Genomic DNA, 10,125 nt, shown 5'->3' on the forward strand with positions numbered 1-10,125 from the left:
GTGTTTGTAAATTTAATTCAGAATTTCACCTCAAATTTAATATGATACTTGATGTTTGTATGTAATTTTGTATAATCGTTTATACAAGTAAAGTTTGTATGACAATAACAAGTAATATTAGGGTAAGGTAAGGAGAAGGTAAGTATGTTTGTGTTCTTGGTTATTTTACTGTTCTGGTAGCTTGTCAACTAAAGTCACCGTTTGGTTAATCACTACTTAACATTGTTATTCGATGTAGCGTTAGTGCTCAACATTAGCTAGCAAGCGGGCTAATTTCATGCACTTGACCCAAAATAAGCTACCAATAAGCTAACGGCAGTTCGTTACCTTTGTGGTTAAAGACCTGTATATAAGGAAAATATAACGTTGCTTAATTATTTCAGTGGCATATTGGTGGCGCACTTTCCGAAAGCCAGCACACACTTAACTGCTATACAACTGATTATGATCTGTCTCAATGGCTTGTCACATTACATATTATGGCTTATCACATTTACATATTTCCAGTCTGGCTCTGTCTCTGCTGCCAGTCAGCAGAGAAAATTGTCAAGTGTGTGCTGTAAAGTTAGCTTCGTATTGTGAAGTTATTTTACCATAATTATTTGCTCTGTGGGCTGCATTGTTAACGTCTCTCCTTTTAGGATCTCACCCAAAATAAGTAATTACTCGCTTTCTTTTCAAATTCAAACGTGTGTATCAGTGGGAGAATAGTGTTTTTGCAAGAGTCGTTTCTTCATATGAGAAATCCTTCTATCAAAGACTAGAAGTGGTCAAGCATTGCCCTGCTGTCCAAGACTTCACTGAGAGATGCTCTGTTAAGTGAAGCTCAGGTACATGTGGTCCTTTGTTTCATCAGCTGATGCTGTGATTGTTGTGTACAGGTTGCAAGATAATTAGTAAAGTGCACTCAATCCCCCAGTTTATTTGATACTCCTTGCTAATACAGCCCTAGACCTTCTACATTCACTGAGGCTATGGTGAGTTTTTTTTTTTAAATTGCTTTAGAGAGGTGTTATTTCAACTTGATGGTCATTTTACAGGATGCAATTTATTTTATTGCATTACAGTTCAACAGCAGTACAGCTCACATCCTGCTGCCTGAGCATATAACACCTCTCTGAAATGGTTTGAACCAAACTGTACATTGTCACCTTCAAGAAGGAGAATCTGCAGTATCTATAAAAAGTGTTCACCACCTTGGATGCTTTCATTATTAGATTATTGTGTTTTATCACCTTTTGTTTCAGATCAAAGAAGAGTTCAGAAGGATAACAGCAATACATCTGGGGTGGACCTTTTTCTCAAAACTGGACCTCGACACCACCAAATTTCTGGAGATATTTAAGACAAAGAGAGGCAGGCGTTGCAGGCACGAAGATAAGGCCCATACTAGAGTCACTCAGTCAGATAAAATGTAATTCTTTAATGAGAAGAGAGAACTGAAATAATCTTTACAGATTTTTTAAACAACCATTTAGAACTCCTGATCATGGATACTTCAGTCCTTTTTTTGACAAGTCAGTGATACTGTATATGTTTTCCCTCACTGCTTTCATATGTTTTGTTTAGTAGTCCTAAAATTCTCTGGTTAGTTTTGTAGCAGACTCCATTGACTGACCTAAAAATTATGTTGCTTTATTTCTATATGCAGCTTAGTTATGTACAATAATGTTCTTTGCAAAATCTTTTCTACCAGTTGAAACAGCAGCATGTGGAAGGTAAACCGAGGTGCTGTCATCCGCTGCTGATCTTTGCCATCCATGAAAGTGCTGCAACCGAAGGCCCTACTCCTGCTGATGTGTCGATCATCATCGATGGAACTGAGGTTCTTGATAACTGTAGATATGTGGCAAAGGCTTGCCTTCTGCTCATGGCCTTTGTCTACGCTATGAACCTAAGCTTCCCACCAAAACTGAAATACACATTTGAAGTGTTTCAGAAGCTCTTTCTTGAGCTTGATGTCCTTAAGATGTCTCCCAAAGTCCAGTCTTTGCAGAAAAAACTTCTAGCATGAGTATACATTCCTGGGTTTACTTAATGGTTTAAAATTAAAAACAAGTTATGTGAGTGATTTATGTCCTATTCTCTTTCAAAGCCTTTTCACTTTAAGGCAACAAGAAAATGTTTTCGTACATTGTACTGAAGATGTACTGAAGGTGAAGTTCTCTTGAAGTGTTAAATGTTTTTACAAATGTTGAGATAAAGGGAATTGGCCCCAGATGGCAAATGACTTTGTAAACTACATTTACTCATTGTAAGCTGAAACTGTTCCAAAAGGTACTTTGGCTGCATGGTTTTGTGTAGGTGATCATGCTATTCAGTGGCCTGTTTTCTGTTCCAATACACTAACCATTAAAAGACATGATAACAAATCATTTTAGGTGCTGTGTTGTCTGTGTATGTTGTGAGTTAAGGTGTTAGTTGGAAGCTTATAGCACATAATAAAGAATCTGCTTGTTGAAGTCTGTCTTTTTTATGTTGGTGTTTTTTTGTTTTTAAAAAGGCTTATTTTTATCATTATAAATTATAACTCAATTTTAAGTAAACATTACTTAAATATAACTGAAATAAAAGTGAACAAAAGCAAGTATTTATGCAAATGCATTCTAAAAAAAATTACTAAGAAAGAATGAGTAAGATTTAGTACCAGTAACAGAAAATTTCAAGTAAAGTTTACTTGAATACATCTATAGAAACTACTCTGTGTCTTTAAGTACAATTTACTTGGGATTATCCCATGTAAAATTTACTTAGAATTTCTGCGTGGAAAAAGTTGCCTAGGTTTTTTCAAGTAAATTTCACTCCCAATTTTTTGCAGTGTACTGTGCCAAAGCCTGTAATATATTTTGTATTTGCACCAGTCCCATGGGAAAATGACATCTGTCTGAATTTGTAGAGCACATCTCATGAATGTAGCAGCACCATTTAAATGTTTCATAACACAAATGGGGTTACAATCAGACATGCCAAATAAGACACATGGTCTTCAACATGAGTCCATGTTTATTTTATATTTTGCTGTGTCAGCTTGAAACCATACAGCCATGTAGTGTGGTCGAACAGGAATGTGCACCGTGAATCAAATCCCAAACAATCCATGAACCAATGACACGTCTTGATTGCACCTCATTTTATTGACCACTAGATGTCCTACTTGAGCACTGTGTCATTGAAGCCTCGAGTAATGAACCATTTTTGTGAATACTGTGAGGAAGCTTCACAACAAAGCCTCGATCAGCCATCACCACATACAGGTGTGAAGTACTGCTGGATTATCTTGTACTGTATTTCTGCTGTTTACCTCGAAATCATCACAACAAAAGATAATAGTGTGCTGGGATAACTTTCCAGAGTAGTATAATGCTGTCTGAGGATTGTTTTGACATCTAAGAAAATCTTAATCTGTTCCTTCAACTGGAATTCCTGGATCATATGTCATTGTCTCATCAGTACATGAAACACATGCAGCCCCATGTGTTTTTTCAAACCGAACAAATGTCAGTTTGGTCTATTGCATCCTGTTTTATCACACTATCAGAGTGTAAACACTAGTGTTGCTCTAAATGGGAGGCGACAGTGGTGTGGTGGGTAGAGCAGCAGTCCCCCAACCCCCTGGTGGTCGGTGAAGGCTGCTGTTCCCTGGCCATGTTTTCAGTAAGTAGTTTCACTTGGGGCATCACTGCTTTTTCTTTTTCAACACATTCCCATTTATTAATTACTGTTTGTGACAAACCAAATTATTCATATATATAAAACAGAAAAAAAACAAGATGTTTTCTTAGGATTAAAATAGTGCCCATCTGGTTCAGCCACCCCACAGCAATGGTCCTCAAATTGCTTCTTAGTCAGAATGGTGGTCCCTGGGTCACAATCAGCTGAAAAGACCCTGGTCTAAACACATTACAGCGTGTGCTTTCTCTAATTACTATTTATGCATTACTTTATCAGTGGTGTGACATCTCATCGTTTTTTTCAGTGTGGCATCAATCACCCCCCATACACTTCCGCTTGCCCAATCTCTCCCTGCCTCTGTGTGGTACGAATCACTCCTATCGGTGAGTGGGCAGCAAGTCAAATTAGCTCTCCGTCATCGTGAGCGCACCGGAGGCCACTGCGGTAAGATGCGGCGAAGCACGATACGGAGTCGCGGTGGATGAGAGGATGCGCAGCGGCCGAACGAGTCCGGGGGGAGACCGAACACAGACCCATTGTTGTATTTGGCTGTAATTTAAACACCCGGGCAGAAGTGTGTGAATGATTTGCAGCGCCAGTGGTGTAGGCCGACTGGAATGATGTGGTGGCGCCGATCCCAGTAAAGGATGCTCCGGAGTCCGAGGAGGGTCGAATAGGCTTCGCCCGTAAACAGTAACGGAGCAGAGAGACACTTAATCATAACCTGGGCATGAGGCACTGAGACATCGAATGAGGTGAGAAATAATAAAAGCTTTTTTTAGCAGGCGTCCCTTTCAGGACATGTTGGCAGTGGATACTGGTTTTGCTGGTACAGTGTGGTTTGACGTAGTTCTTCATCATCATAATGGTACACAGCCTGCTGAGATGAGGAGGTGTGATATGCGTGGCCCAGACCTACAGTGTTTATGCCGCTTATGTGGCGGTGTGTTGAGTCACTTTGGGCAAATTCTTCAAGCTGAGTGTTCATGAGGGCTGGATTCACGGGTTTATGGGCACCTGTGTTTCGTTTTCAGTCCATTTGATGATGTATAGAGCTCATGATACAACTAAAGAATTTGTACCAGGGTGGACATGGTGTTAATGCATTTAAAAAAAGATAAATAATAAAGCTGTTTGTGTGGGAGTAGAATGAAAAGAAGCCACTTGGATTCAAATGTGTGACCTTTGACAGTCTCACACCCCCACAAGCCAGATAGCTGTGATCCAGTGAGCCAGACTAAAGTGAAACTAGATCATCTGCATTGAGTTGCTGGAAATGAAACATTTTCCTTTTGTGTTTTCATTTAGTTTTATTAGATCTACCTTGCTCTAACTGCTTTCTTATTCATCAGACAATAATAAGAATAAATAAAAGGCTGGATTGTGTCTCCTCCCTGCATGATCCTTACTAGTTTAACAAACAATTATCTGCTACGTTTGCTGTTTCTTTAGAGCACACTTCACATATTTGCCTTTAATTTCCTTGTTTTGTCCCAGTCCCCTGCAGGTTTAGTGACAGCTGAGTCAGTCCTCAGTCATGAGAGGCCGGCCGACAGCGAGGGCGATGAAGCTCTGAAGACAGCGTCACTCAGCATCAGTCTGGAGGAAAACAAACTTCTCAGTCTCCTCTCTATTATCACCGCTGACAGCTGGAAGTTTGACCTATACGCTTGTCTTCTTCTTCTGAAGACTCTCAGAATTAAAGGGAAACAGAAGCACAACTGCAAATAGCTGTGAGGAAAACAAATGACTTTTTCTGGTTTTGTCCAAAACTTGTGTTGTCAGAATGAGTTGTTTATACAGGAGATCAGCAGGAGTCATCTCTCCTGAGGCATCAACCATATATTTTCTAAAGTACCATTGTCAGACTGAATCAATAGGAAATTTCTGAAAGTATTTCAGCTACTTCATGATGCCCAGTTTATTTTTTCAAAACTACGATCTTTTTACTTTTGAGCTTTCATGCTCTGAATCAAGAATACAGTCTTGATAGTGGTGGCATCCCCTCTCACCAATGATAATTCAGCTTGACCTGACAGGCTGCATTTTAAATAAGAATAAGCGAGGATAAGCCAATAAAACATAGATGAGGCCAACAACAAGCACCATGCTCCAGCAGAATAACAACAATAACTACCCCTGCCTAAATGTGTCAGGCTCTACTCGGGAGAAATTCCAGAAATGCTCCAGATCCACGCTGTCCTTCCCCAGCAGGCTGGAGCTGGGCCTGGGAGACCTACCACTGATCCGGGGGCTCCGAGCCTGGGCCCTGTGCTCTAAGAATCGCCGGAAGGCTGGTGGTCTGCTGGGAGGAAGACCAGCCCCCACAGCTCCTGCTGCAGGACGCAGAAATTCGACTTCCTGTCCCAAACCTGCAGATGTGTACCTGAATGGGGAGTGGGGTTGCATGGAGTATGGACTTCCCCTGGGGTTGGATGCCAAGCAAGCTGGGATCCGAGCTTTGGTAACGATTGCCACCCTGAAGACCTCTGAGGGCAGTGGGAAGCCCCAGACTCAATGCCTCTTTCTCCGGACTGAGAAAGGGAGCTGTTCGTACTCCACAGCTAAGCCTGGTTCTGGTGTGACTACCATTCCAGCCTCAAGTGATGTTGGAGGATGGCTAAGGTGGAAGACTGTAGGAGGAGGAAGCAAAGACACCCCAGCCGGGAGGAGGGACAATGGGCCAACCCTTCCGGCACAGACTGGAGCAAACCGGGTTAGAGTGCGATCGGGCCGGAGATGGAGGAAGTCTGGTAATGCAGCAGGTTATGAAAAACCAACCGTAAGCAGAGAGAGGCAACAGAGGAGTGGGGGGGATCCAGCTGGAGAAAACACCCTGAAAGAAAGACAGGAAGAGCAAGACAAAGGAGTTTTGGACAGTACACAGTTTCCTAACCCACAGAAGGATAGCAAGAGAGCCCAACAGGAAGACAACGGAGCTTACAGAAGTTCCACATGCTGCCACAGTGCTTTGTCTAAAACCTGCACTCAGTGTGGGAGGGGGAGCCAGGGAAGGGGAAGGCAGGAGGAGCACGAGGGAGGGGAAATTCAGAGAAGCGGCACCCCACTGAGCATGAACACTGAAGTGAAGGGAATGAAGAAGAGGCAAACGAATGAGGAGGAGGAGAAGGAAGGGCTCTGTGAGTCATCGAACCCTGAACTAGAATCTAACTGCTTTCACCTGGAAACCTTGAGCGGTTCTGATGTTGTTGGGATTAGAGAAGCCAAGAGCAACGAGGAGCTGAAGGCCCAAACCTCTTACGGCAAGGGCGGCTATTCAGAGAAAGAGCCGGATACAAACAATGATGTCATGAAAATTCATACTGGAAACAATGGTTTCATTCATGTCCGCTCTGAACCGTTGACTGACGTCTTTAAATCAAGACATAACGCAGGATTTGATGATAGAAAACCAGATGAAAGTCCTTGTGAAGAAACATTGACTAATACAAATGGATTTTCTGATCATGGGGAAGCAAATCAAGCAATGGAGCGTGCTGATGTTTGTGGCCGGACCATATGAGGACATCTCTGCCTCCACCTGCCCTGCCTGCCCCTGCACTGCATTCATTCCTGGGTCCTCTGCTCCTGTAGAGGGCAGCATCTGCACTGCTGAACATGAGGCTTGTTGGGGTCAGCAAAAGCAAGGGAGCAACCAAGAAGAGCACTGTCAACAAGGGGAGGCAGACCCTTGGATCACAGGTGAAGAAGAACCGGATGTTAGTAGATATGAGGCCCAGGAACCAAACTTTGCAGCTGACAATAGTAACACTGCGAATGAGGAGTTAAATAAAAAGAAAAGATCTCAGTTTTTCTTTAAAAATGGGGGAGACAAAGGAGGAGATACCTCCATCTGTGAGACAGAAAACAGCAGCTATTGTAGGACAGCTGAGTCTGATCAGGAAGCCACTACAGGGGATGGACTAGATCCTGAAGCTGGGGAGTTTTGGAGGAGGGAGTGCACCTGCAGCAAGCTGGACGATGGCAGCGTTAAAGTTGATAACAACAGAGATCAACACACTGAAGATGAGATGAATGTTAGTGCCATACAGGAGGGTGATTATAAAGAAGTAAAGAGAAGCTGTTCGCCAAGAGGAGACTGGAGGTTGCAGGAGTCTGCAGACGAATACAGGAAGAGGAAGAAAGAGGATGCAGACACCTGTGGTCAAACCAGCATCACTGGTGTTAAAGCAATTGGAAAGACCAGCACTAACGCCACTAATGTCGCCTGTGCTGATCTCTCCACCTCTCCTGTCCTTTCTCTGCATAATCCTGCCCCCTCTCTGCTGCCCCTGGGATCCATGGCAACTGGACTACCTTGTCTGGTGGTGGAGGAGGTGGGCGACAGTGAGGAGGTCAGAGTGACTGCAAGGGACAGAGAAGGAGGTGAGGGAGAAATGAGAAACCACTGGCGAGAGCTGGAGGAGCAGGGCAAGGATAGAGGCTCCGCCGTGGCCACCGAAGAGGGGAGGGAGGAGGGAAAGACCAGCACTAACGCCACTAATGTCGCCTGTGCTGATCTCTCCACCTCTCCTGTCCTTTCTCTGCATAATCCTGCCCCCTCTCTGCTGCCCCTGGGATCCATGGCAACTGGACTACCTTGTCTGGTGGTGGAGGAGGTGGGCGACAGTGAGGAGGTCAGAGTGACTGCAAGGGACAGAGAAGGAGGTGAGGGAGAAATGAGAAACCACTGGCGAGAGCTGGAGGAGCAGGACAAGGAGGATAGAGGCTCCGCCGTGGCCACTGAAGAGGGGAGCGAGGAGGAGGAAGACAGGGACGAAGATGAGTTTGGAGAGTTCATGCAGTCGGAGGAAGAGCCAGCATGGATTGAGGGCTTCACCATGTCTGCCTCAGTGCCTTGTGGGAGCAGAGAGCCCAGTGGTGAGTCTCATGCTTGTTAGTTTGTTGTTCCCTGTCACCTTCTATGCCCCAGGCAGCCTTCCCCACTCTTCCTTTCTTCCTCTTTTAGCGTCTCCCTGACTCCTGTGGGAGCTTTAGTGCGTTTGCCTTTCTGTTTGCTGTAGACGTGAGACAGAGGAATTTAACAAAGCTGACACTAAAAGGCTCCCGAAGTAGTGCTGAGTCTTTGAAAGATGTCAGAAATGTACAGAAATGGAGACATAAAGATGTAAGTGATTTCTGAGCTGCTGTGCTGAAGTAACAACAGAGCTCACTCAGGGTGTTAGTGCATTTTTAACCTTTTGTACAGTTTCAGGAATGCACGTACCCACACTCGGTTTTAAAGGGCAACACCAGTGGTTTTGCATGTTTTAGCCCATTTACTTTAATTCACACATACATTATATTATAGTTAATCATCTAAAAATCATGCTGATAGACTTTTTCTGGTTTTTATTAATTTGGGCACAGCATGAAAATCTATTAAGCTGTTCCGTTATCAGTATGAGGCAATGCAGGAGAGACATTATAAATCACACTGCACTTACCAGTTATCTCATCACTGTCATGGATCACATCCAAAGCAAGTTTTTTCATATGGAAATGAATCAAAACAAATGTGTGTCTGAATGGTAGACGGGGAATCAAAGCACAGCAACAAGGCAGCAATGCTACATATGATTTGTTGTCAGAGCTCCTGAAATGTGGTTTCACATTCAGCAGACCTTCATTATTCATGACCTAATAAAGAATAGTCAAAGGAAATGTATTAACCATTTTAAATAATCCTTTATCATTCAGAAGCTCATCAATACTCCGGTTTTATTTCCAACATAAGCAAAGAAACCCACAACTGTTTTCAGATTTTGATTTTAAAAACTAGTTAACTCCTGATTGATGCACACATGTATGCACCTGCATTTTTTAACTGAACCCTGAAGCTTCAAACCAGAGAGAAATATATAGACAAAAACACAAATTACACAAATCTCTAATGTAACGTATGAGGCAACAGCACTAACCATGCGTCACTGTGCTGCCAAACTAGTAAATATTCCTGATAAAATTTAGAAAAACCCAACGTGTTTGACTGTGAAGTAAAGTATATGTGATTTACAGCAAACAGGTATAACATGCACAACTAAATAAGATGCTGAGGCCTGTCTAATTAAGCAGTGTATTAATTACTGGCTGTACAGCTGGACTCTGAACAAGAGCATAATTTAACTGTGTGCAATATAAAATTTGTTGACCAATAGCATCTTTAATCCTATGGTAAATATGTGGAGTTGTCTCTTGCCTTTAAGCACCACATGCCCTTGGAGTGGAAATGAGCCTCTAGTCTGACCTGACCTGGATTCCTAACCGAGCGCTCCCTCTCACTACATGGCATTAATCATTCAGGGTTGGGTTAAGAATGGAGGAGGAGATGAACCAGGCCTCTACGCCCCTGTTAGCAGTAGTTAAAAGGAAAAGTCACATAAACACAGACACACACAAAGACAAGTGAAGCATCTGATTGATACGTCACGCAGCGCTTGGGCAATGTATGAA

The 10,125-nt window shown here is 43.1% G+C and overlaps 1 protein-coding gene and 1 long non-coding RNA gene across 2 annotated transcripts in view; both read left to right on the plus strand.

Moving 5' to 3' along the window:
- Nucleotides 1-542: 542 nt before the first annotated feature.
- Nucleotides 543-1,302, plus strand: LOC109963277 (uncharacterized). Its single transcript, XR_002275378.1, has 2 exons — nucleotides 543-830; nucleotides 1,248-1,302. It is a non-coding gene; the product is annotated as an uncharacterized LOC109963277 (long non-coding RNA).
- Nucleotides 1,303-5,779: 4,477 nt separating this feature from the next.
- LOC109963252 (uncharacterized) overlaps nucleotides 5,780-10,125 on the plus strand; it is a 12,524-nt gene continuing 8,178 nt past the window's right edge. Inside the window, exons 1-3 of the mRNA XM_020605616.1 lie at nucleotides 5,780-6,979; nucleotides 7,149-7,876; nucleotides 8,159-8,553. Of these exons, the coding sequence (XP_020461272.1) occupies nucleotides 5,780-6,979; nucleotides 7,149-7,876; nucleotides 8,159-8,553 (2,323 nt within the window). The remainder of the gene's footprint in view (nucleotides 6,980-7,148; nucleotides 7,877-8,158; nucleotides 8,554-10,125) is intronic.

The sequence above is a fragment of the Monopterus albus genome, unplaced genomic scaffold (assembly GCF_001952655.1).
Source record: "Monopterus albus unplaced genomic scaffold, M_albus_1.0 scaffold71.1, whole genome shotgun sequence".
In the NCBI taxonomy this organism is placed as follows: domain Eukaryota; kingdom Metazoa; phylum Chordata; class Actinopteri; order Synbranchiformes; family Synbranchidae; genus Monopterus; species Monopterus albus.